A 27,982-nucleotide genomic window follows, 5' to 3' on the forward strand; every position below is an offset into this window, starting at 1 on the left:
CGTGTATATAAGCCCCAATATTTTTTATAGATCTCATTAAAGGTTTGATTGACAAGGCTATTTTCCCACAAATTACTGTAGCAGTAAAACCAAACAAAATCAATCTGAATCGTATTAAAATACTTACATATTCTTCTCGGGTGCATGATCTGCAAAATAAAAAAAAGAGACAATTTATTGCATGAACACTTATGTGTTTAAGTATATTTTTAAAACGCAGTCTAAAAATGCACCCGAAGCAAAAATGTAAACTAACAAACGTAACTATTTAATCTGTTTCGATACTTTACGCAGTGCACCCTCACTGCAAATACTGTACTGGTGACTGCTTCTTCTGCCAGACTTCACCCGCATCATAGAGGTCAAATGTTAGTGAGCTGTGTGGAGGTTGCCCAGTTATAATCAGCTACTCCATTACCGATCCATATGAAAGTTAGAACTGTTAAGGTGTTTACAGTGCTTAATTTGTAAAATAATAAGTCCCAGGGCCCTCTCAGGTGATTACTGCTGCTTGCACCACTAATTGCTCCTACCAGCGCTGTCAACACAACTCCTAACCACCACACACCTAGCAGTGTAACAATACAGACTATTATAGGCCCCATAGCTATATGAATGGCTTGTGCCACATGTTTTAGACATTTTGAATATATATTGAATTAATAAACAAATGTTGTGATGATCTCTAAATTAGGGCAGTCTGCCACATGGTGGTGCTGTTGGTTTAAGTGCCTGTGTTGACAATTAAGTGCTGGTGCTGATCATCAGAAACCACCGGCTGAAATGAAGCACTGGGGCCTTATTATGATGTCGATATCGGGTGGACTTGTGTCTGCCCAACACCGTTGTTGGAACGGAACCACTCGACCTTAAGTCGGCGTTTCTGACATCCCAATTCAGACGGAAACATATATTTTTCAATGGAAGCTTGTGCGATGGGCGTAAAAGGCCAGCAGCCCAAGGTTCCATTGAAAAATGGATGTTTTCAAACATCCCTGCACCCGTGTGGGAGGCACCGTGACACAGTGTAGGGATATTTAGGTGCCCCCCAGGCCCAAATGGCCAGGAGGGAAGGGGGTCTGCTCGTGGTCCCCAATGTTGTTTTTCAACAGCCTTTCCATATCAGAAGAGCCGACATGGAATGGCAGTCGGAAACCGACATCATAATCCTGATGGCGGAGGCGCTGTTTTAGGGGATTATGAACTGCTTCTGATGCACCGACAGGCTCCTGGATGGTCCCCCTGGCTGCTGCCTCCGAATGCACACATTGTAATGTGTCGGTCGGACTGCAGGAGCAGATTGCGGTCGGATCGCAACCGACAAGCCATTAGTTGCGGTCCAACCGCCATCGTGATCAGGCCATGGGTGTTTATCATGGACAAACCGAATCTGGAGACATAGAGCCTCACGTTTCAATTTTCAGGTCTTTGAGACCTACTGATCTGCATTGATTCATGGGTTCCCAGTGCTGTGTCCCTGCAGAGTGACAGAATGAATCTGTAATGATTTGGTTAATCAATGTTGGTTGATTATCAAAGAAACAGAGGAATTGATACGAAGAAGGCACAGCAACTACACTCCACTCTGCACATGTCTTTCCCCTCTCTTGAATGTTCTCAGTGCCTTAGAAGCTGTGGATTCCATGCTGTTACGGCTACTGCATTAATGCCATTGTGGTCAATTTTAAGTACAAAGGGAGCTGAATCTCCATTTGCTTCTCCCTTTGCTGCTGCCCTTCAAACCATACAAAACGTAAGTTTCTCTTTCTCGATCATCCACAGTCAATGCTCTGCTCCAGCCCCTGGTACCAGCTTAATTTTTCCTCATGACTCAGACAGCGGTGAGAGTCCAAATTTCCTCTGGTCCAGTGCTCGACTAGATGATTCTTCGATTCTTGTAATCCATACACCTGTGTTTTCTTTCCTGCCTATTGCCTGCCTCTCTATTGCTGGTCCTGGCCTAATCTCTGATTCTCCTTAAGCAAGCTTTTCTCTTTATCTCTGTCCTTTTCTCCCTCCCTGCCTTGGCTTGATTTTCCTGCTGCTTTAGTATTCCTCCTTGTAATTTTTCTACTTGGCGAACTAAGGGTATGAGAGTTGGCAAATGCAATATTGTTGTAAGTCAGAGACCCACAACAACCGGATATTTCTTAAAATGCCTTGTGGCATTATGTGCTAAAATAAAGGTTTACAATTTGAAAGTGTCTGAGGGAACAGGTGCAGGGATGTTGGCACAATGAGTAATTTGAGATCCAAACTAATATCAATAATTTGATTGAAGACAATAATGTGAAGGTGTCGTAAATACAATCGTCTAGTTGCAATAAATGTCAGTGGGAGCAACTAGAGGCTATGAGCTTGTTCTAGAAGTCCTTGTCCGCAGAAAATTCAACTGTTCCATGATTTATGTCAGAAGTGCTATATCTAGAGGAAAGACCTCAGTGGCATATCCTCCACCCCTGAGTAGTATGTTCAAAGGCAGTCAGCCCATGGCATCTCCACAAAATAAGTATTTCTTTCAAAAAAAGAAGTCTGTGTTATCACTTAACTCAAAATCAGGACCTTACTGTCTCTGTGGATCATTATGGAGGGGATAGAGAAGATCAGTTTAAGCCAATAGTGCACAGAGTTGGATGATAATGGTGGGCTAAGCCTGGTGAAGAATGCTATCGTCAGACTTAGTCACATTTTGGGGCAATCTCCTGGTGTGATGTATAGAAGGGGTTCAACCAAATTGAACTTCATTACATTGACTATGACATACGGTTCCACAAGGGGAAGGGGAACGCCAAATTTAAAGCAAGCATTGGCAAAGCCAGGATTTCAGGCTTGTTTTAATTGTGTGGCCAGGTATATGTTGTTTTTACTGTTCCCCTCAGTGACTCAGAAGCTCTTTGGGCCAAAGGGTATTTCTGTGAGCAGAGATTAATCAGAAGACATTTACATTCATAATAAATCCAGAGTTAAACACATTTCAGTTTGCAATAAGACATAATCTATTAGCTAATTACTTATTTTACCAAAGTACACTGCAACATAAGGCAGCCTGCTATAACCATTTCTGGCTGTTCTATTTTGCTTTATCACAAAATTTGTGGCTTTCCATTTACAGTGATTTCCCCTTTATTACACTATCCCCTCTTACTCACCACAATTTCACCTTCAATCAAAAATTTCACACCTTTCCCTTTCCCAACAACGTACTAGGATGGCCTCTCTTCATTATCACAAAATAGTAAGTGACTAGGGGCTGATTGCGATTTTCGAGAATCGCAATTAGGAAATCGTCATTCCTAATGTATGGAACTCATTGAGTTTCAATTAGCGTAGTGGGTTGCATGATTATTAATGAGGTAGATAACAATTTGCGACCCATTCGGAATCACAGCCATCACAGGGATGGTGGCCTGCTGGAGTACGCAGACCACCATGTCTGTGATTGCTTTTAAATAAAGCAGTCTTTTGTTTTTCGAACGCATCCCGTTTTCCTTTAAGGGAAACGGGATGCTTTTAAAAATAAAAAAATTACCCTTTGGAGTTTTAATTTTAGGTCTCGTGACCTGCGTAGCACTGTGCAGCAGGCGAAAGTACTTTTGTCCGGGGTTCAGAAATGGACCCTGGAATCACACACGCTCATGCGTGTGTTTTCTGTTTTGGGGTCTGTAATTGGACTTTGAGTGCGTGCTTTGTTTTAACAGAGCACACATAGGCCAAAGGCGGGCGCATTGCTCCACCCACGGCCTATTGGTGTCTGTTACGTGCACCAAAGCTCATGTGGTTTCAGTTATCGTGCCCAAACACAGGCGCGATAATTGAAAGCACATGAGGCGTGAGCGTGCGCACCACTCGCGGCGTGTTTTTTTTTAGTGCAGTGGACTGTAGTAACCAAAATGAAGGTAAAATGACAAAAAATCGTTTACAGGCAGTAACGTTTGAAAACCGATTTCATCTGTTGGAATTGGAGGCGGATCTGGCTTGGGGAAGAGGCTCACCCCGGGGCTGGCTTGAAGGACAAACTGATGAAGTTCGGACGAGCTGTGGCTGAGGTCTGTAGAGGCAGGTGGAGTCCGCGAGGATGCAGCACTCTGGAGAATGCAGGGACGGATTTATGGAGGTAAACACGAACTAGTGCCATGACAATGTGTCTTATCTGCTAGTCAAGTGAGCGGCCGGAGACAGGCCAGGGTAACAATGTATAACCTGAATCTGCAAAAACAAAAAACAGTAAATAATAAACTGTAGCATGCAGGCCGATTTGGGGTGTAGAAAAGAACCGAAAAACAAATGAGGAAAAGGGAGGTGACAATAAAAGCTAAGAATCGAGCTAGTGTTTAAGTCCCTCTCCACCGCACCTACACACACTTTAAAAAGAATCACTTACTTGGCTGCTTACATATACTTGTAGCAAGGAATACATAAAACTGCACTTTCAATGCTCTCTAGAAGGCGGGATTCCACGTTGTCTGCCTGGTTTAGATTTTAGGCTAGCTTTTCTACGTCCGAGTTTTACTTCCTCCCCCGCCTGTTGAGCACAGCCACACATGGCACCGCTGCACTATCCGGGCAAGGGGCAATGAGAAGCGCTCGGAGACCGCGTGAAGAAACAATGCATGTCCGGGAAAGAAAACATAAAAAAATTAATAATAAAAGCGAAGTAGAAGTTAACATTAGAAAAAAACAAGCATCCACAAAAAGATGGCAGGCAGGGGCCACAACCTAATTAAGATTCGTTTCAAATCACCAGAGATAAATGGAGATGAAAAATAACAAGCAAGCAACAGGCGGCCACCTCGCTCTGGCACAGGTTAGCTCTGTTACACGCGGGACATGGGGACCCCTATTTCATGTGTTTCACTCCATCTTTTCATCTTTGTTCATTTGTGAAGCGGAAACGACATGCTTTCCTAACATCCTCGGCTTAGAAAGTTACAAGGGACGATTATCGACGTCTTCTCATAACCGTGCCCCGGAGAGCTGCCACCGTGCTCTGTTTGGGGTTCCCCTGCCAGGCAGGCACAGAGGGTCCCTGACCAACAAATGCACAGCACCCCCACGAGGGAGTAGTAGTAGTAAAGCTTTATTTCGATATAGAAACATATCATAAAAGCAAAACATGACAGCATAAAAACAATAATCGAAACAAAGCAATTTTACAGTTCATAATACCGTTAAAACATTCATATTTACACAAAAGAAACATAAAATTTATACAAAATGAAAAAAGGGACGCTCTACTGTAACATCAGTTGTTTGGCAGATCTTAGGCTCCAAGCCCAGCCTAAAAATTTAGCCAGACAAATAGCAAAAAAGGGTCTTGTATCTGAGAGCAATATTCTTATAGCTTCCAGATGTGAGCGAGTTCCCAGGCTCCTACAAAGAGGCTTCAACCACCTCCGTCTAGGGGACATATAAACTTGCCACTCAAATAAAAAGTGTGCAACAGATTCAATTTTTAACTCACAGAAAGGACAGTGCGGTACAGTTTGCAAAGGTGGTTTCCATGTAGAGGTAAACTGACATAGAGGTAAGACCCCAACCCTGAATTTAAAATATAATGCCCTGTCATGTGGGCTGTGAATCAAATCCAAGTATGGTTCTCTGGAGGGGATGTCTTTAACCATTAAGAAATTTGCAACAGATTTTGGATGATTAGATTTAGCTAGTCTCTCACTATCCACCCAAGACCAGTATGCCTTCTTCAGTTCTTGTTTGGGAGGTGCTGTTTTATTTTCCCACGCAGCTCCTAGACCAATTTTGTACAATGCCCTCTTGACCTCTCTGAGCCAGGTGATCTTATGCCAGTCAGGTAAGGACAGTACATCTTTTAGGGCATCTGCATAACTGTGGAGCTCAGGGACGTTCCAGATTCTAGACCATAGCAGTAAGGGGCGTAATTTAGCTTGCTCGCAGATTGGACGAGTACCTGCGTCAAGCAAGATGGGGATTGTGGGGGTGCTCTGGGGTAGCCGCATCAGATCTTTATGAAATTTATTTTCTAGGTGGGCCAAAGTATCCACTCTCTGGGTACCCCAAAGTTCTGCACCATACAGTGCTGCGCTCACAACCCTACCCCTATAAATATCAAGAAGTGCCCCAATAGGTTTTATGGAGGAAGCACGCTGCTCTTTAAGTAGAGCACCAACTACCCTCTTATGGGTTAGGAACACTTTTTGGTGATGGGCCTTCCAGCTCATACTATCACTAAGACGTATGCCTAGATAGTCAAATTCACTGACACGTTCTAATGTAACGGAGTCAAGAGTGGGGGGTTTAACAGATTTCTTAGGCGGGTTGAGGACAAGGAATTTGGTCTTGCCGATATTTATGGCCAATCCTTTAGTGTCACAGAAGGCCTTAAAGCTGGAAAGTAGTGACTGTATGCCTGCAGGTGATTTCGAAATCAGGAGTGTGTCATCCGCAAACAGGAGCGTCGGGATTTTCCTTCCCGCCAGGGATGGTGCATCTGCAGGATGTTGAAGAAGGTGCTCCACCACTCCATTAACGTAAAGTGAAAACAGAGTGGGGGCAAGCACACACCCCTGGCGGACGCCCCTGTCTACTGGAATACACGGGTTTTTTTCGCCCTGGGCACCCCATCTGATTTGGGCAAAGTTGTTTTCATGAAATTTTATCAGCAAGGCCAACAGGTAAGGTGGTAGACCTAACTCGTCGAGGACCTTCCATAATAACGCTCTTGGAACCAGGTCGAAGGCTGTTTTTAAGTCTATGAAGACTAAGTACAAACTGCCCCCTCCTAGCACCACTACCTTCCAATAGAGCATTAAAAGGCGGAATGTCTGCTCGACGGTACCTGTCCCTAATCTAAAACCCGCTTGGAAATCAGACAATATCTGATTTTCTTCCACCCACTCCAGAATCCTGCCCAATACCACTTTCCCCGCTATCTTTTGCGTTGAATCCAGCAAACTGATGGGGCGATAATTAGCTGGGTCTTCCCTGCTACCTTTCTTGAAAATGGGGACTACTTCGGCCCCCCTCCAAGAGTCAGGGAAAGACCCCCCCAACATAACCTCATTAAGAAGGGCAACAATTAGTCTGCTCCAGAATGGGGGATTATTTTTTATCAGGTCGCCCGGAATCCCATCCGGACCTGCCGCTTTGTTAGAAACAGTACTCCTGATTGCCTTCTCTACTTCCAAGGTGGTAAATGCGACTTCATTTGGTAGGGGATCTGTGGAATTGGGCCTTAAGAGCGGGTCTAGTTTCAAAGGCCCTGTATGAGCCGAATACAGTTTGGAAAAGTGGGCAAACCAGGCAACACCAGGGATATTACAAGTCAGTTGTTGATCAATGGGCTTGTCTCTCGATCTTAGCAAGTCCCAGAACCCTTTAGCATCTTTCCTTGTGCTCGCCTCCGTTAGGTCGCGCCAAAAATTGAAATCATATGTCCGCTTAGCCTCAGTCACAGTTTTCCTATAAAGTTGCCTTGCAGACCTGATGGTAGTTTGGACTTTTCCTTTTACTGCAGCAACAAGATTACCCTTAGCAAGTCGACATTTGGCTGTGAACCACTTTTCACTTGTTCTCAGGGTCCCCTTTAAAGCAGTTCTGAAGCTGGGTTTGGGGACGATGAACAGCCCACTTAATGCCGTAACAGTCTCCGTAAATAACGATAAAAACATCTTACCATCGCTATTAGTGCAGTCAAGCCTAGATTCAGCCTTTGATAAGATGGTTTCGGCATGTGTCATCCTAGCCTCATCCGCTGAGACTCTTGCCCATTTGAGACGTCTGCCACAGTTGGATGGAAGAATCTCATGTGAAGCTTTCCATAACTGGATGGTAGTTTCTTGGGACCCAGATTGCCAGGGGGCAGAGATGGTTAGAGCGAGAGGGTTGTGGTCACTGTCACAGGTCTCTATAACCTCCATGTCTTGGTGATATGGCCAGAGGTTGTAGTTGAGCATAACAAAGTCAATTCTGGATGAGTGGCCCGTCCTATTGTATGTATAGGCACCCATGGGATCTGATTTGGAACGTCCGTTAGTTGCTCTTAAATTAAACTCCATGCAAAGAGCATTTATGTCGATCACCATTTGTGTCCATTTGGGGATCGGTTCAAGGTTCAAGGTAGGGATGCCCCTCCTGTTATCCTCCTCATTGATGTCCAGAATGTCTTCTTTGGCTAAAGGCTCAAAACAGCAGTTAAAATCGCCTGCCAGCAGGACGAGAGAGTTGGCGTCACAGGCAGACAGGTTGTTACTTAAGCCTAAAGAGTTTAGAGATCCTCTATTCTTGTTGCCCCTTAAGTAAAGATTAAATAGTTCTAGTTTCCTTCCTCCTTTATAACGCAGTGTTAGCCATTGAAGGTCGGGTGTTTCGGTAGTCCTTTGTGAAACACTGAGGTCTAGTGCAATGTTGATCCAGATAAGAAGACCCCCGGATGGACGTCCTTTAGAACCTTGGTGGCATACAGCCGGTACATAGAAGGTCGAGAACCCCACTCTGTGTCTAGGTTCCTGGCACCATGTTTCCTGTAGCAAGCAAATGTCATAGGGAGCCAGGAAAGTATTCCATTCCGGGTTGTCAAAGTTGCGTGCAAGGCCCGCCACATTCCAACATAGGACCTTCAATGAAGAATCGCCTAGAGAGGCAACGCTAACAAGCAGGTCAGTCTCCATGGAATTGGAATGTACAGGAAGAGGGGAGATCAAGCAGGGGCTATCTGGCCTCGTTTCCGCTCTTTTGTGATCTAGAAGAGCCATTTTGGTTGGTTCCATGGCCCGGGGCAAAACAGTCAGAGGCCCAGCATGGATTGTTGGGGGGCCGTTGGTCGGATTTCCAACTATGTCTATAACCTGTGGAGACGATACTTTTACTAGTTGTGGGCATACTGGGAACATAAAAAGTCAGTCGACCTCCTCCAGGCCTCCATATCTATTGTAGGTTGAGAGCCCATTCCAGTGCAAAAGATTGTTCTTTTGCCTCATGGGGTGGGCGTTCCAAGGATGGTGCTGCACCAAGGACCAGTTATCCACTTGGGTGTTCACTTGGCGTGGGGGATAGAAATAGGATAGTGGCCTTGGTACAACTAGGGAATCTTCGCTAGTTGGCCAGGAACAGATATGGTGCGCCGTGTGTGGGTCTTCGAAAGTTACAACTACACAGTCCCCTTGCTTAGATTTCTTAGTTGGGCCCACCCAGGGTATTCTACGGACCATCATCACTCCGCTTTTGATGCCATTTGGAATCGGTCTGTTGACGTTAAGCCAATGCATAGTTTTGTTTTTCAATGACCAGTGGTTTTCGTGTTGGGCAGTGCCGATCACAGGGACTCCTGTCAACACGACCACATAGTCATTGGCCTCTGGAGGAAGATCTATATAACCTCCTCTAAAATTATCTTTTGGACGAGAACCCTGCATTTCGGCAGAATGGAGTCTGGAGGGAGCTACCAGGTTTAGATTTGCTTTTTGAGGCTTAGGGTTCCGTGGGGGAATCTGCGGTTTGGTAGCCTGAGGATTAGTGGTTATGGAAGCTTGGTCCACAGCCACAGTCCTCGGCTTAGGCACAGGCTTTACAGCAACAGGTACTGGTGGGGGGTGCTGTTCAGCTTGCGAAACAGTTGCTGACAAATGTGGGTCAGGTAAGGACACGCCCTGGTTTTCGAGGCTTCTCAGGCCGAGAGTGGCCAGAGCAATAATGCTCTTCTCCATCTCGAGTAGATTGTTTTCAATCCTACACAATCTTAAATCGAGTGGTGAGAGAAGTTTTTTTAATGTTTCCCAACTGCGTGCGCGGGGAACCCTCAGGAAAAACATTACAAGCCTGAGCGTTGGTCATTGTGAGCTGATGGGAGGCTGCAACCTTTGCCTTTTTACGAAAGTAAGCTGAGCGTGATTGGCGTTTTCTTATGGGTTGTGCACCACTGACACGAGAAGTATTTGGGAATACTTGGGAAAAGGGATTAGGGATGGGGGTCTGGACGTGAGAAGGTTCAGGGAGACTTGGCTCTTCTATGATGCATGGTTGTTCTAAGGGCGGAGTGAGGTTGAAATTGATCGGGGGCTGGTGTAAATCAACCTGGGTGGTAATACTATTTGGACAAGCGGAGCGTACTGGCGTGACAGCAGAGGCTATGTGTCCTAGAGATGATTTTTTCGAGAGGGCGATTACCTCAGACAGCCTACGTGCAGCTACCAATTCTAGGGATACCCGGGATTGAAGTTTGGATATTTCCTCATCAATGGCTAAGTTTGTGCGGGTGATGAAGTCGTCCATAGGACCACTGAATTGTGAACCACCTTTGGAAGCTTTGCTACGTGTCATCCTAGTACTCATTGTGTTTACAATGTTATTTGAATCGTCACTCGACTTGCAGAATAGGGGTCTATAGTTTCAACTAACCTGTCTCAGCACGGTGATACAATGTCAAGCAGGTTTGGGGCAATAAGGGGGGGTGGGCCAGGGCCGTTCTCTGCCGTCCTCGAACGGAACTGCCCTTAGAATCCTCGGTATGGAAGATGAGCCTCTGCCTGCGGTATTGTGAGTCCCAACAAGTGGCAAGGGAAAGCGCCTTTTACAGTCTCAGGCGGGCGGGGGGCGGGCCGGCGGGGAGAGCGGACCGGATGGTCAGTCCGTGGTCTCGCAGGGACTCCTGGATGTTGGAGTCCCTGCACACTCGCAGCCCACGCCTTGCCTCACGCCCTTACCTCCGCCTAAAGTGTCCAGGTGCAGTTGGTTAACTGGAAGCGCACTCCTGTGCGAAGCGGCTCCCGCGAAGCGGCTCCCGCGAAGCGGGAGCGGCGAGCCGTGTGGGCGGAACTGCCCTTAGAATCCTCGGTATGGAAGATGAGCCTCTGCCTGCGGTATTGTGAGTCCCAACAAGTGGCAAGGGAAAGCGCCTTTTACAGTCTCAGGCAGGCGGGGGGCGGGCCGGCGGGGAGAGCGGACCGGATGGTCAGTCCGTGGTCTCGCAGGGACTCCTGGATGTTGGAGTCCCTGCACACTCGCAGCCCACGCCTTGCCTCACGCCCTTACCTCCGCCTAAAGTGTCCAGGTGCAGTTGGTTAACTGGAAGCGCACTCCTGTGCGAAGCGGCTCCCGCGAAGCGGGAGCGGCGAGCCGTGCCCTTAGAATCCTCGGTATGGAAGATGAGCCTCTGCCTGCGGTATTGTGAGTCCCCACGAGGGAGTATGAAATGGACACTGGAAGGGAGACGGGGCGCGCCCTGTTATCTCCTCCGGGTTTCTGATGACATGTACTGCCTGGGCCACTGCCTTTCTCATCCCTACAGACTCCCCATCACCTCTAAGGGTGTCTTCCCTGTACGAAAAAACCCCACATCATTTCTACCCTTAATAAAAAGCAAGAAGGCCGAGACGAGGGGCTTCATAGAGACAACGCAATTCTCTTCGAGCCACGGACCCTTACTCTCGGCCCAAGTTCTCTGTGCTGTTCTCTGTGCTTCAAACAACACAGACAGGGAGTTCCCGGTCCGCCGGCTTGAGCAGGCAGAGCTGAAGGTTTTATTGCAACAATAAGTGACCATGGGCGCTTCCTATGTGGGGGGGTTCAGCCTTCAGCGACCCTTGAATCAGACTGTCCTAATGGGCCGTTTGTGAGGCACACAGATAGGCTTTTATGTACATCCAGTCCTGAAGGTGAGAATTTAGGTGCCCGCGCCCCCTCCTAATTTACAAACTTTCATCCACTGTCCTCCCCCTACAAAGTTCATAACAAGCATTTGCAATGCAATAGGTCTTGCATTATTAAAGTTTGAGCTATTGGTGTTGCATTATTTAGCAATGCCAATAGCTCAAACCTTAATAATTGCGAGACCTATTGCATTGCAAATGCTTTTTTAAGAATAGGCATTAGTCCTTCAGACCACTGCCTGCCATTCCTATAGGATAAGAGGTCCCTTCCCATTTGTGGATGGGTTACCACCAGTTTCCAAATTGGGCTAAATTGTGAATGCTTTGCGACTGCATTTTGATAGCAAAACATTTGTGTATACCAATGCAAATCGGTATTTGGAAGGAATACTCATAACACTCCCCTTAAAAAATACCTTTTTCCAAACCCAAAATGCGATTCTGTAACAGGTTATGAAATCGCAATTTGGGGTTTGTACATTGGGAAATGCCTTTTTGTGTTTGCAAACGGCCCAACTCTGCGAATCAGGCCGTTTACAAACATAAAAATGCTCCATAAATCTAGCCCTTGATTTGCTCCCTGTTTAACTAAGCCTCCTGACCTTCTGCTATGTCCGTTTGCTCAGTGCCTAATTTGAGCCAGTGGGTGCAGGAGAGGTCCACCTGCACTCACTTTTGGAGACCAGCACTTATTTTTCCTCATCAGACATGGAACCAGACAAAGAGAGAGAAAAAGATAAAAGGAAGAAGAAAGGGAAAGTGAAAAATAGAAGAAAAAAAACGTGAGAAAGGAAGAAAGCAGTGATGGAAAAGAACCTGCAAGAGTGAGAAAAAGGGGGAGGGCTTGTTCGATGGTGGAGTAAGGAGGCATAATGTCAAATCACTACTCAGAAATCTTGTCATTCCAGTGCATGTACTGATTTCCACCTTATTGGGCAATATTCTGAAATTCCCATTAATTTCATATCAATGTTGGGCTATGCATTACAAATACTATATTTTTAGAACCCTTGACCTTGTGGCATATACGAGTATTGATTCACAGCTTCTTGGAAAACATTCTGGATTTATATTCAGGTCCATCCTGGATTTTGTGCAGACTGTATACTTTTCCAACCAAAGTCTCGAATCCCTAGAATCACCTGCTCACTGCTTCATCTCCACCCCTGCAGGCCCGGGTGGAGAAATCAGTACACCTGCTGCTGGCAGATGTTAACTTGATCACACCAGATGCATGTGATTACTAGTGAATGCATGTAAGCTCCTGATTTATTTGGTGCGGCTGTAGCAGTGTTTTTGTTTGGCTGAGTCTTTGTTTCCAGATTTTCAACTTTCTGAACAATTTCCAATCCTGTTTTGTAGGCCTTAGCGGAATTCTCAGAGTTGCGATAGGCGGTACTGTGCGAAGGGGTCACAGAACTCCCCAGTGCTATGTGCAGTTCCGCAAATGGGCAGAGTTGCCCAGCACGCCCCGCTCACATTGCATTTCCACGTCAAACGCAACACGAGGTGTGTCTTCGCATTGGAAATGATGCGCAAACGACACCACGCAGTTCGCATGGGCGGGACCATCTGTTTTTTCTGGGGTTTTTTGCAGAGTTTCCTGATTCCTCAGTTATAGCAAAATGTATATAACTCTGTTCTGCAGGCCTTCCTTGTATTGTATTGGAATTTCATTTATATAGTGCTTACTACCCCTGACAAAGCTTAGAAGAGTTTTTTTTTTCTTTTTTACTGAGCTAGTACTATCGCAGCACATCCTTGTTTCTTGAATTTTCACTATTTCCTTCGTTTTCCTATTTCCAATCCCTATCTTCCTTTCCTCCTTCCTAATTTACAGTGTGTTACCCTCTTATCCCTGCTGCCTAATTATCCAGCTTACTGGAGTGATTTATTTGCTTTCACTCCAGCAAATATTTGTTTTATTTTCCTTCTTTCCTGTTAAGCACTATTCCTCTTTAGTTACTTTCCACTCCTAGCTGCAAATTTACCTCTCCAATCTTGCTTTTATTGCTTTCTGTGTTCCTGTGAGATCATCAGGCTACATGGGCACAGCTGACAAACCTGGTGGCTTTTCTCGTCCATTGTGAGTATCGTCTTTGCTATCTTTTACGATATGGCTATAGGTATCAGATCATAAATACCAAAGGAAGGAGTGGAGAGAGAGTGTGTCCCGGCAGACACAGGGAGTGGATTTGATCTCCCCTAGCTATAACTAGTAAACAAGTTGAATACACCCACACAAGTTTGGCGAAAGAAGATAGCTTATCTTGGGTTGGATGTGTTTCCTACATGGGTGGGAAGCACATGTGTTCTTTAAATACCCCTCACACACCAAAGTGCCCTTGGTATCATGCTTCATCATAGGGGTCTTCGCGCCCCTCTACGGAATGCGGCGTGCTACTAACCAGCGGATACGCGGGAGCACTGATGTAACCACTATGTGTAGTGTGAGAGGGGGTGAGTGGTAGGGTCAGGAGTGAATAGTGGGTGAGTGTTAAAAAAAATCCTAGCATGTGAGGAGTAAAAGGAATTTTAATAATCCTCTGTGCCGGTATTGTTAAAAAAGACAGAGCAATGAAGAGGGTGCGCAATAACAACATGGAGGTTCTATTGGAAGACAAGGTTCCCAAGAATCCAGAGGCCATACCAATCTGCGTGACAACCTACAACACCCATTCCAACAGGATATCAAAATTGTGAACAAACATTGGAGAATCCTGAATTGCCGTGACCTCAACTTAGAGAAACCACTGTTCGCACACAAAAGGGGCAGAAACCTTAAGGACATGCTTGTCCTCACATGACCACTCACAGGCCCAGTCACGACCAACAACAATCCGACTCTACAACCAGTCCAAGGCCACCACCCTTGTGGAAACTGCAGCACATGCCACCTGACCAAGAAAAGCAGATGTGTCACGTTTAGGAATGGCAGTGATTGGGAGCAAAGAAAATTCACCAATTGTAACAACCGGAACATCATTTACATGATCACGTTCCACTGTGGTTTAGAGTGCATTGGCATGACGTCAAGACCAGCCAAAATCCACATCGGTGAACTTAGGATCAATATCCAATGTAAAAAGAGTACTAAGAAAATGGCGACACATTACCTGTCTGAAAAACACACGGTAAACTACCTACAGTGGACAATCATAGAACAACTACCATCTATGAGCGGCCTCCTAGAAAAAGAACAATGTTGGGTGTTCCGCCTGGGCACCAACATCACTGGACTTAATGATAATATTCCTTGGAGCCAGTTTACTTGAATAAAATAATCTCTGGGTGTCACTATGATAATCTCAATGAATGTATGTTAGCTCATGTAAGCCTGCCATCCCTCGTCTATTTTTGCTTAGTGTCTAATTACCAACGTACTTCCCGCAGCCACCGGGAGGCGAGCAATTGTTTTGGCAAAACGAACCTGTAGATAAATACTTCTTTTCCCCTTTTTATTGTCCTTCTTTTGTTTTTTTTATTATTGTGATTGGCAATATCATTTTTCATAGCCCAGCGCGATTCCCTCTGGAGCACAAATGTATTCATTCTTATTCATTCTAAATATCCCCGTATTGTGTAAATAATTTCCCATCAAACTCCTACATATATTTATCTTTTTTACAATTATAACCTTGCTGTCCCACATGAACCATTACACCATCTCCGCGCACCATCCCTGGTGCATGTCACCGCTGCACCCTGCACACATAATACAGACATTTATTGCCGAGTGCCAAGATCAGAACAGCGCAGCTGTAGTCAGTTAGTGAGTTAGTGGTCCAGTCTTACCGCAAAGTGCCCCCTTTTTGCAGTTCTGGGTTTAAGCTCACCGGAACCGCTTCAGGACTTTATCTCTTTAGATCAGAGCTGCAATGGGGAACGCTCCCGTCACACACGTACACCACACGAGTGGCGGGAAAATTAAATCAACTAAGTACAGCATAAATACAGAGAGCTCCCGGCTTCACATTAACCACAGAGCCGCGGAGGGGATGATCGAATGAGGTAGTATCCCGACTGATGTAAGTACGGCATAGCCGCTTCTGCAAGGCCACTCCTGCTTGTACCAAGTGAGTGCCCGCACATTGCTAATAAAACCATTCTCCTTACAGAGTGCAATTAGCACAGGGTCCCCACCGTCCTGAATGCTCATGACGCTTCTGGCATCTGGATAGCAAATATGCGATCAGTTTCTTGTATTTACAACTTTTTCCATCCTATATAAACCCGCAGTAACCAACAGGAATTGACCAATATAGAGTGTATTTTTTATGTCAAGTGTTGTGGATGTCTAGTATTTGACCCCCTTTTTTTTTCAGGACATTGCACCAGCACTGACATTCTCACGATTAACAAGATACAATGTATATATCACTTTTACAGGTCACAAACTTCACATCTGGAGTAATTCTACTCACCTAATGTTCTTTTTGTACATTTGTCTTTCTTCTCAGATTGACATTAAGGTATTACCATGTCGCAGTACAATTGACCATAATAGGCATATTTTTCAACATATATTCATTCATTCTACACATAGTAAATCCTGTGTATAGATGGTATTATACTGTCCTTGTGAGTAGGGTAGGGATCTGTGTACCCGTCCTGAAGAAGAAGCAGCACGCTTCACAACATGTTGACACAAGCAGGAGGTTTTGTACATTAATATATCAAACTTCCATCTCACTTTTTTGACCGTACCGGCACTGAGGCTTATTAAAATTCCCTTTACTCCTCACATGCTAGGTATTTTTTAACACTCACCCACTATCCACTCCTGACCCTACCACTCACCCCCTCTCACACTACACATAGTGAATACATCAGTGCTCCCGCGTATCCACTGGTTACTAGCACGCCATGTTCCATAGCGGGGCGCTAAGAACACTATGATGAAGCATGACACCAAGGGCCCTTTTGGTGTGTGAGGGGTATTTAAAGAACACAATGTGCTTCCCACCCATGTACGAAACACATCTAACCCAAGACCATCTATCTTCTTTCGCCAAACTTGTGTGGGTGGATTCAACTTGTTAGTTATATGTATCAGATCTACAGATCCTTTGTATGAGGTCCTACAAGTGGATATTTTGCAGTCAGTATCTGTGACAGCAATTGTGGGTGAAGAACTTACTGAGCTTCTGTCTTACCATGTTGATCCCTGGAATGCTTAATCCCACTTTCCCTTTATTATTAATTTTGCGATATGCATAGCTTGCTAATTCTAGAAGTTAAATATTCAGAAAGCTGAATTGCCTCTTGAGTGCCTGCTCCTTCTGGGTTTTTAATTTTTTTGTTACCAATATTCTATTCACTTTGCCTATTTTGTCACCAGTCCTTGCCAGAACCCTGCAGGTAAAGCTAAAGCACAGATGCATTATGCATCAGTAATGTATGGAAAATTGATTTTAAAAGCTGCAGGCCAGGGGCGTGGCTTGGCTGCCGCGCAAGATGGCCGGCTAGTCGCGGAGCTCCGCCGCACTGGAACGCTTCCATGCAGTTCTCCTGATGTGTCGGGGACTTTTTCCATCACGGAGTAGCGGTTCCAGACACCGGATCTATCGGTGAGCACCCGGGTCCTTTCTGTCATTTGGACGGTGCCGTCTTTCCTCCGCAAATTGCGATGTTTACATCGCGCTCTTCACGGCCGCCATTTCACAGCCTCTGCCTCACTGACGTGCCTTGCGCATTACTCGCCTGACAAGACTCGGTCTTAGCGAGTCGCTGCATTTTGGCTGTCACGTCATTTACTGAGCCCAGGCTAATGTTGCTTCAACGCTAATTATTTTTTCCTGTCATTTTAATCTTTTTTTCCCCTCATGACTGGTTGCTTACTCCGGGAGCCGCCATTTTGGATGCGCAGCAGCGGACCTTCGTGTTCTCCCTCACAACTATGATGGAACACAAACCCTTCCACTTATAATGTTTGTATCCTGTGTAGGGGGTTCGCTATTTTCTTATCTGCTGCACGTTATCACCTAAACATTTGTCCTGGAGGACCTCTTCCTGGCATATGCACTCAGCATTCACGAAATGACTTTCCACGCTCCTGTGAAGTTTTTCCACGTCATATTCTGTACTGTTTTATCATTTTGAGGATATTTCTGTCATCTTTATTGGAGGAACCGGTTGCACCTACATTTTCTTCAGCTTCAGTGTAAAAAGTGGCACCCGTCCTCTTCTGGTTCTCTACAGCAATGTGCTTCTTTTCCAGCTAGTCTCTGGTGGGCTTCCTTCAAGCTCCAGTGGTACCAATCCCAACGACCCATTGGTTCTAACTAGACAATAACATTGTATTTCCTTCACCCTGCCTCCTATTCACCACGGGGGTCTTTTTGTATACCCTTGCCAGTTCTCCTTTTATCATTTTCGTCTCCTATGGTGAACCTGCGCAAGCCTAAGTTTGTATTCCGTCCCTCTAAGACTCCTATTACATCTTCGTCCTCGGCTGCCTCCTCACACCTTGTCAAAATGACGACACCTTCCTCCCAACGCTCTTCTTCTGCTCATTCATCATCATCCAGAACACCGCCTTCTGAATCATCCAGTAAAAGACTGAAACAGAACTCTCCTCCACCAGATTCGCCTCCTTCACCTTCCATGGCATTAATTCTAGAGGAGATTCGTGCGCTGCGCCCATTTATGGAAGACATGAGCAGAGACATGCAACATCTGAAGGACAAGTGGGAGATTATGGACACTCGTATCTCTTCTATAGAGCAACAAATCCCGGAGGTTCACTCCAATTCACAGCGCATAGACTCTCTGGAAAAGACTGTTTTATCTCTACAACGCCACACAGAGGATTTGGAAAACCGAAATAGGAGAAACAACCTTCGTCTTTATGGTCTACAGGAAACTCTTGAGGGTGATGACCCAGTTACTTTCTTCACCTCTTTTCTCCCGAAATTAGTGGATTTACCTCCTTCCACGTCAATCAGTATTCAGAGGGCTCATAGACTGGGCCCCCATTCTTCCACATCTACGAAGCCACGTGGAGTCATCATCCTCTTTTTGAAGTACACTGACTTGTTATCCATCCTCTCTGCAGCCAGAGCCAAACGTCAATTATCATGGCAGGGTCAACGTGTCTTCATTTCTCAAGATGTTTCTAATGTCACTGCTTCTCGGCGTAAAGAATTCCTTGCTCTTCGGCCTTCATTGCGAGCTATTGGTGCTCGTTATGGCTTGTTCCATCCTTGTACCTTCAAAGTAACCCACCAAAACAAATCCTGGTCTTTTCAGGATCCTGGAGAACTACGTAATTTCCTTCTTCTACATAACAATGATGGAATGGAATCCTCACCCTCCGCCAGTGGCTGATTATAGTGTTATTGGTTTTTGGTTACCTGTCATGGTTCTGCAGTCGTAATGTCTTTAACTGCTTTTTCTTATTGCAGCTTCTCGCTCTTGATTCAACTTCCTTTTGTCTTCTGTGCTCCCTTTTCGTTGTTGACCATATTTTTCACTGCTCCTCTGATGTTTAACCCATGTAACTTTTTGTTCTCCTTGTCTCCTTTCTTACAGAAATGTCTCGGATATCCCCTTCACTGTGATCTCCACCCTTGTTTTGTCGTGAAGTTCCGGTGCGGTCATGCCTCTGTTCCTGGTCTCCCTGTCTTGTTACGCAGCACCACTTCCCCACCTCCCTTTCTGTGTCTCCCCCTTCAGGTATGTTTTCCGCAGACATCCTTTTGGATTTGTTCTGTCTTCTATGCATTCTCTCTTTTCTCTTTTCATCTCTTTCCTCTAACTCTTCTTCCTATCTCCTCTTATTCCCCCCCTTTTCCCCTTCTCTCATCCTACCACCTATTTTTCACTCTACTCCTTTACTAGTTCGAATAGTTTTTACCTTTTCTGTTTTACCTTATTACATGTACAGTATATTTATGCACCTGTTGTTTTTGAACAGTTTTTTGAGTTTTCATATTTAAAGTTGTTTCATGGAATGTGAAAGGATTTAATCATCCTATTAAGCGGCAGAGAGTACTTTCCCACCTCTCCTCTTATAATCCTGATATTGTCCTTATTCAAGAAACTCACCTTTCTGACGCTGAATCTGTGAAACTTAAAAGACTTTGGGTAGGAAATGTTTTCTTTTCACCTGCTTCTCAGAAAAAAAATGGTGTGGCTATCCTAGTTCACAAACGTCTTAAATGTAAAGTACTCCTTGAGGAGAGAGATGACGAGGGGCGCTGGGTTTTGGTTAAATTGCTTATAAATTCTATCCCGATCACTTTATTGAATGTTTATGGTCCTACTTGCTTTGATTCTTCCTTTTGGCCCTCGGTTACTGCAAAATGTATCCAATATAAGGATGATTCCTTTGTATTGGGTGGAGATTGTAACCAGATTATTGACCCCTTTTTAGACCGCAAGTCCTCTGTACGTTTCACTCCTCACACACCCCACAAGCAGTTCCTTGATATCATTTCTCAAGTTCACCTCATAGATTCCTGGAGACTCACACATCCTGACTCCTTAGATTTTTCATTTTTCTCTCCTCCACATGCTTCATTCTCCCGCCTAGACTATATTTTCCTCTCTTCCTCCTTGTCTCGCAACCTTCTTTCCTCTTCTATTGAGCCTATTGTTATTTCTGATCATGCTCCTATTATTACTGTCTTTGATCTTCTTCCTCCTGCTCCTAAATCTTCTCGTTGGCGTTTTAACCCCTCTCTTCTCACTGACCCTCTTTTTTCTTCCTCCTTTCGTTCTTTCACTTCAGAATTTTTTCAACTCAACTCTACCCCTGACATTCCTCTGCATCTCCTTTGGGATTCTTTTAAGGCCACGGCCCGTGGTTTCATTATAGACTTTGTCTCCAAAAAAAAGAAAGCATTTCTTCACAAACGCGAGGTCGCCCTAACACACATAAAGTCACTGGAGCATCAATTTTATACCTCCTCTTCACATCAGATGTCTCCTGAACTTCTTCGTTCTAAAATCGCCTTTAATAAACTCACTACAGATTCAGCCTCTTCCTATCTTCTCCGAAGTAGTGCTCGTTACTATGGTGGACGTAACAAATCAGGTAAACTCCTTGCTAACTATCTCAAATCACGAAAAGAGCGCACTCTTATTGACTCTATTTATTCGCCTTCTAACACTCTTCTACACAATGATGAAGACATTTTGGAGCAATTTCATTCTTTTTACAAATCTTTGTATACGCCTGAACATCCTCCGACTCCGGATCTTCTCCAGTCTTATTTTGACCGTTTACCTACTCCTGATACTTCCCAGCTTGACTTCTCTGCTCTTGATTCTGAACTTAGCCTCTCTGAGTTATCCACTGCGTTGCTATCTCTCACCAAAGGTAAGACCCCCGGCCCCGATGGTTTCCCGGTTGAATTTTATCTCCATTTTTCCGACATTCTTTTACCTCACCTCCTCCTTCTCTTTCACTCTTTTTGTTCCACCGGCCTGGCTCAAGGCTCCTTCCAGGACGCTACTATCTGTCTCATCCCTAAGGATGGTCGTGATCCCAAATTTTGCAAAAACTACCGACCAATTTCTTTAGTCAATGTAGACTATAAACTGTTTGCTAAACTTCTCGCTCTCCGTCTTGATCCCCTTCTACCACACCTCATAGGGAAAGAGCAATGTGGCTTTGTTAAAGGTCGTCTCACTTCGGACAACTCCAGACTTCTCCTCAATGTCCTTAATAAAGCTTCCTCCCTATCTATTCCTTTGGCGGCCGTCTCAGTTGATGCTGAAAAGGCTTTCGACCGAGTTGATTGGTCTTTCTTGATTGCTTCGTTGAAGTGGCATGGTTTTGGCTCAAAATTTATTTCCTATGTCTCTTTAATCTACTCTATGCCCAAAGCATCTGTTTTAGTCAATGGCCAACTTACTCCCCCTTTTGTACTTCAACGCGGTGTCCGCCAAGGTTGTCCTCTTTCCCCCCTTTTGTTCATCCTAGCTCTTGAACCCTTTTTGACCTCCATTCGCAATAACCCTTCTATTTCTGGATTTCCGTATGGGCCCCACCAACTTAAACTATCTGCATATGCGGATGACATCCTTTTATTTATTTCCGACCCTACTACCTCCGTTCCCTCTTTACTAACCGAATTTGAGTCCTTCTCTTTGGTCTCTGGATATAAAATAAATTCGGATAAGACGGAGATTCTTCCCTTAAATAAATTCTGCCTCCCACATTTCTTTTCTTCCACTGGTTTCGCTTGGAATAGTAAGCACATCAAATATCTTGGTGTTCTCTTTTCCAATTCCATTTCGTCTTCAGTTCGGCTTAATATGAATGCAGTTATATCTAGGATAGACGCCCTACTTTCCTCTTGGAATCCCCTTTTCCTCTCGTGGTGGGGACGTCTTGACTCCATAAAAATGATGGTTGCCCCTATTTTAATTTATTTACTCTCCATGCTTCCGGTCCGTATTCCGGCTCTGTATTTTCGTCGTATTGACTCCATCTTGTCCAAATTCCTCTGGAAACGGAAAAAGGCACGATTATCACTCTCCTTCCTTCGTAAACACAAATTTAATGGTGGCGTTAATTTTCCGGACTTCCGTCTCTACCATAAATCCTTCTCTCTTCGCCAAGCTTCTCGCTGGTTGTCACAAGACATTACCCCTTTTTCACCTCTTTGGTTATCTGTTGAACGCGACCTCTTACTCCCGTACTCGTTCCAGGAAGTTCTCCACTTCACCGCTAAAGCTCCGTGCCTTACCCCTCCTCTATTTAGTCACACTTCCTCCCTTTTGCGACCATTGATTTCCATTGCCCCTATCTCTCGTGAATCCTTTTTGTTATTGCCCTTATGGTATAACTCCCTCGTTCTCATACGCAACAGACCTATTGCCTGGTCTACCTGGAGGTCGAAGGGTATAATCTGGGTCCATCATTTATTCGATGGTTTATCTCCTCGCTCCTTTCCTCAATTTCAAGCCTTCTTCCACTGCCCTGCCTCCTTTGCAAAGAAATATTTCCTTCTAATGGAAACGGTTCTTGACCGGTACTATTCTCTGGATTCAGCTATCCCTCCCTCGTCGTCCTCCTCTCTACTCCCACTTCTATCCAAGGTTCCTAAAGCTTCTCTTATCTATAGATATTTCTCTGCTCCTGATCCTGCTCGCCCCAAATCCAAGTTGGAACTCTCATGGGAAAAAGATCTCAATACCACGTGGCCAATTTGTCTTTGGGATAAAATCTGGGCTAAATCTCTGAAGACTTCCCGCAATGCCTCTCTAACTCAATCGCTCTTTTTCTTCTATCATAGACTCTATCTTTCTCCACTCTCCCTATCTCGCTTTGTATCTTCTTCTACTGCTAATTGCTGGTCCTGCACTGCTACCAATGCAGACTCATTTCATCTTTTCTTTCTCTGTCCTTCCGTTCGCCTTTTCTGGTTACAGGTGTGGACTCGTATTTCTCAAGTCTTTCATCTGTCTGTTCCTTTCTCCGCCTCTGTTGTATTTCTAGGGAGTCTGTCTGACACTTTTGATCTCCCTTCGCACTCAAGAGGTCTCTTTGATCTCATGCTTGCCCTTGCCCTTCAACACATTTCTTCTAATTGGAAGTCCCTGAACAAATTATCCATAATCTGTTGGTGGAACTTGCTTTGTCACTCACATAGACTCGACGTTGCTTTTGCTGCCTCATGTAAACCCTTTCGTAACGTTGATTTATACTGGTTACCTCTCACTCTCCATTTGGATCAAGCTGCCAAGAAGAAACCCTCTACGTTCTCATCTGCCAATTTTAAACCCCCTTGAATACTTGTACTCCTGCTTACCGATACATTCCTCAATGTTTCACTTATAAGGTTTTATTAGCTTTCTGCTTACCTTTTTAACTGCCTTTAGGACAAATATTTGCAGTTCTTGGTGCTTTTATTGTACTGTTTTGTGCTTACTATTTAACATTATTGCAAATTTGCATTTTTGCCTTATTTAATGGTTTTTTCTTCCCTCCCCCCTTCCCCCCCCCCCCCCCCCTTCCCGTCCTCAACAAAAATGTAAAATGCTTTGTTCCTTACTTGTGGCATTAGCTTTCTTCTGATTATCTCCTCATATCCCCTCCTCTTACCTTATTATGCTGATGTCACCTTGTTGTATTGAGTATTTATTTTCAATAAAGCTTTCAAACATAAAAAAAAAAAGCTGCAGGCCACCCATTTAAGAAAGAAAGAAAGCAAGTGTAACACGTGTGTTCATTGTGGTGAGCATGTTCCTTGTAACTCTTTATGATGTGTATTGAGTGCCAAGGGTTGTTTTTCTTGGGATTGTAACATGGTGTTAGCTAAGAACCGTTGGTGCGGGAGCCAAACTTAAAAGGAACTATGAATATGACTCTACCACATGCCAAAAGACAAATAAAGAAGCTTTTCCTGTTCATCACGTGGTGTCCTAGTTCATTGCTTGGTGGAAATATATTGATTTATTTTGCATTTTGCTGAACTATTGTTTTTGCATTTTGTATTGCACCTTGAATTAATTAATAAACCTTTATGGTTTGCATTTTACTACTGACTCCAGAGGTTTATTTCTTTCAAATGCTAATTTTTCACTTGTGTTTGGGTGCCATTTTAGACCACATTGCCTCATGCATGATTGAGGGTCAACACCGTCCCCGATCTTGCGTAGGCACTTTTTCTTAATTATCTAATAAGATAGCTTCATTGAAAGAGGTAGAGGGAGTACTTAAGCTCTACGACAACTTTCCTGTTTGCTGAACTTCCAACACTTATCTTGCACCTTTCTTGCTTTCCTTCCTTCAGGTGCCTTGGGTTAGTGTGGTTAGGCGGGAATTACTCTGTGTGTAAACCTTCTTCAGAAACAGTTTCCATGGCATAATGGGGTTCAACACTGATATGGAGCTCATCACAGAAAAGGGTATACTAACTTCCATGTCTATTGTGATTCCTTACCCTTGCAATTGTCTTGTGTCTTGCACTGTGTTCCTTTGGTTTTGTTTACAACCTTCACCAGACCACCAGACCAACCTGTTCCTGGCATCCAAGTGTTTGTCCTGAGAATCAGATAATTACCAACTGTGTCTCTCTCAGTCCTTTCCACCTTTTACCCCCTGAGACTCTCTTTGTACTTCATTATCTATTAGAAATCAACAGAGAAGGAGCAGGAGCAGTGGAAATACACAGTTTGGGACTTGCAGACTTCAATTATTGTTAAACTGGCTGGAATTCACAAGCAGATTTCATTCGCTTCTTCATTTCATGGTCAGGCAAAAAGTAGGTGGCCCTACAACCATGGCGTCTTCAAAAGTTTCAACTACATTCTATGGTTTTCTTTGGATTCACCTGAGGCCCCACAATGGATAGGCAGTGGGGACTCACCTGAGCCCCCACAATGGACAAGCAGTGGGAATCATCATCAACAGCAAGGGGTAAACATCCTTTACAACGCAACTTTTACCAAGCAGTGGCTTTACGACGCAACTGTTACAACGCATGTCATTACAACACATAGCGCTGGGGGGTGCTCTAGGATAGGGAATAGATTTAATTTACTATCCAACACCTTCCCTACCATCCACGGGAACTGGAGTTGGAATAGTAAATTAAACTATTCACTATCCAGCACCCCTTAACGCTATGCGTTGTAACAGCATGCGTTGTAAAAACTGCGATGTGAAGGCATGCGTGGTAAAAGCATGCGTTGTAACGTCGTACAACCGCTATTTGGCACTATTTGGATTTTAAACTTCCACTTGGAGTGTGATTTTTATTGTGTTATGTCTTTGACTTTGTACTTCTAAATGCGTTACACATTTTCTCAAGTTAAGCCTGTCTGTTCTGGGCCAACAGTACCAGGGGTTGGAGCTCTGATTTAAACTATGAAACCTTTACTGGACCTAACAAGAATATTGACATTATTACTTATGGGCGCTACCATCCATCCCAACTAATAATCCACTTTTTCACAGTAGTAACACTGTAGTATTTGTTGAACCTGAAGGCACTGCCCGGCTGCTGCTGATAAGAGTAGGCTGGTCTTCTCCATCTGTGGCCCATTTGTCAAATCAATGATGACTCAATAATTGCCTCTAATATACCCCTTAGGCCAGTGGGAATGCCTTGCTGTGGTTGTACAACGTTACAACGCATGCTTTTACCACGCATGCCTTTACATCGCAGTTTTTACAACGCATGCTGTTACAACGCATAGCGTTAAGGGGTGCTGGAAAGTGAATAGTTTAATTTACTATTCCAACTCCAGTCCCCGTGGATAGTAGGGAAGGTGTTGGATAGTACATTAAATCTATTCCCTATCCTAGAGCGCCCCCCAGCGCTATGCATTGTAATGACATGCGTTGTAACAGTTGCGTTGTAAAGGCACTGCGTGGTAAAAGTTGCGTTGTAAAGGATGTTTACCCCAAATAGCACTTGACCGGTACCTAGGTGTGATTTAAGGATGGGGGACTGGTCAGATACAGAAACTACGCTTGTGAAATTCAAAATTTATGTGCAAGGAACATCACTCTCAGGCAATGGACTTTTGGCACCACTGCCTGGTGAAGATTTTTGCATTCTAATTTATGGGCATATTTACAAGGAAACTGTTGGAGAGCGCTGGTAAGCCAAAGTTGCTAACGCCGTATACCGACAGTTTCAAAATGCAGGGATGCACTGCATTTACAAGAATGTGGAGGACTCCTGCGTTCCCCCTAGCGATGGTGCTAAATTTAGCTGCCTAGCACCAACGTAGGCACAATTGCCCCATAGTGTCACTTCCTTCACATTAATAATGGCCATTTGTAACTTCTATTTGTGCTGCAGAATGCAGCACATATAGAAGTTGCATAACGTCATTTTTTAATGATGTTTATGTGCAGGAAGGGACACCTTCCTGTACATGAACAATCACTAATGGCAATTTGCTATTTCTATGTGTGCTGCAAAATGCAGAAGCCATAGAAACAGCATAAACCAGGAGAAATGTTTAATTTCTCCTCATTGCACCTGAGTAAGACCAGGCTTTCCCTGGTCTTATTTTTGGCGCTGCCACATATTTTTGCCACCCTTGTAAATGGGGAACACCGTCCAAAAGCAATAGGTGTTGTGGTGGAATGCCCACAGCAACACCCATTGCCTGCCCCATTTCCGCAGCACTCTGGTGCAGTAACAAGCCTATTTACAAGTTGGCGTTAAGCCCATTAAGTGTCTTAATGCCACGTTGTAAATATGAAGCAGGGTATTGCACCACAGGAACATAATTGAAAGTGACGTTCCAGTGACACAATGCCTTTGTAAATATGCCCCCTAGTCTCTTTTTTGGAGCTTGAATTAATCCAGTGATTCAAGTTGCAAGCTGTATCCAAACAGGGGTCCACAAGGCCGGATTTCCTCTCTGCAACGTCCTGCTGAAACGGATTTGATGCTGCGGAAAAGCTTGGAGCAGAAGGAACCTGAATTTCTGGCCCAGTGGCAATGTACCTTCATTGGATTCACAGGTTTGTCCCAGTCCTCTGGAGGTCAATGGAGCCAAAATGTTTTTAAGTCCCAGGTTTTTAAGGAAGTTAAGAGGAGTACACTTTGACAAAGGCACCGGTGTCAGGCTCTCAGCAACAGCACTCTGGTTCAACACAAACTCCAGCAGAAGCCACCGGAGGTCCCAGGGCAGGTCCAGGTTGAACTGGTTAGCTGGGCTCTTCAGAAAAAAGGCTTCTGCAAGCTACTTGGGCCCCTGTATACTAGTGGGAGGGACTCCAGCTTTTCAGGTCTCCTCACAGGTCTCAACAGTAGGTGCTCTCCTTCTGTATTCCACTGGTCTATTAGTGTTTCAAAGTGGGTGCTCATATGTTACATTTTTATTCCTGGCACTAGACTGTGGGTGAGGGTGACTCCTAGCCCTGTGTGCCCTAATGCAAACAATCCCACAGGTCCTTTCTACCTAAAGCCAAGATGGTGCAACCTTTCTTCCCCTGCTCAGAGTTTCTGTGCCCAACCAGGGGTGTGGGCACAGAAACTCTGCGCAGGGGTGTGGCCAGGAAAAATTAGCAACCCCTCCTCTGTGATCACTTCAAACCAGTTTTGGGGCCAGTTGCTCTCCCACTTGGATGGGTGACAGCATTTACGTCAAATGGTATACAACTCAGGCGATTACAACGTAGTTGTTACAATGACCACGTTATTACAACGCAAGCCATTACATTGCAAGTCATTTCTACGACTTGCTGTAGGTGGCACACTAAACTAAGCAATAGTATAATTTACAATTCCAACACTTTCCCTACTGTTGCACATGCTCGAGCTGGAATAGTAAATAATACAGTTCCTAAGTTCAGCGCGCCCCCTACAGCAAGTCGTAGAAAAAACTTGCAATGTAATGGTTTGAGTGGTAGTAACGCGGTCGTTGTAACAACCGCGTTGTAA

At 44.7% G+C, this 27,982-nt stretch overlaps 1 protein-coding gene across 1 annotated transcript in view; it reads right to left on the minus strand.

The window, feature by feature from the left end:
- The window catches only part of LOC144752672 (transmembrane domain-containing protein TMIGD3-like), a 105,229-nt gene that overhangs the window by 28,081 nt on the left and 49,166 nt on the right, over positions 1-27,982 (minus strand). Inside the window, exon 3 of the mRNA XM_078640540.1 lies at positions 128-149. Within this exon, the coding sequence (XP_078496666.1) occupies positions 128-149 (22 nt within the window). The remainder of the gene's footprint in view (positions 1-127; positions 150-27,982) is intronic.

This window comes from Lissotriton helveticus, chromosome 5_1, assembly GCF_964261635.1.
Source record: "Lissotriton helveticus chromosome 5_1, aLisHel1.1, whole genome shotgun sequence".
Classification (NCBI taxonomy): domain Eukaryota; kingdom Metazoa; phylum Chordata; class Amphibia; order Caudata; family Salamandridae; genus Lissotriton; species Lissotriton helveticus.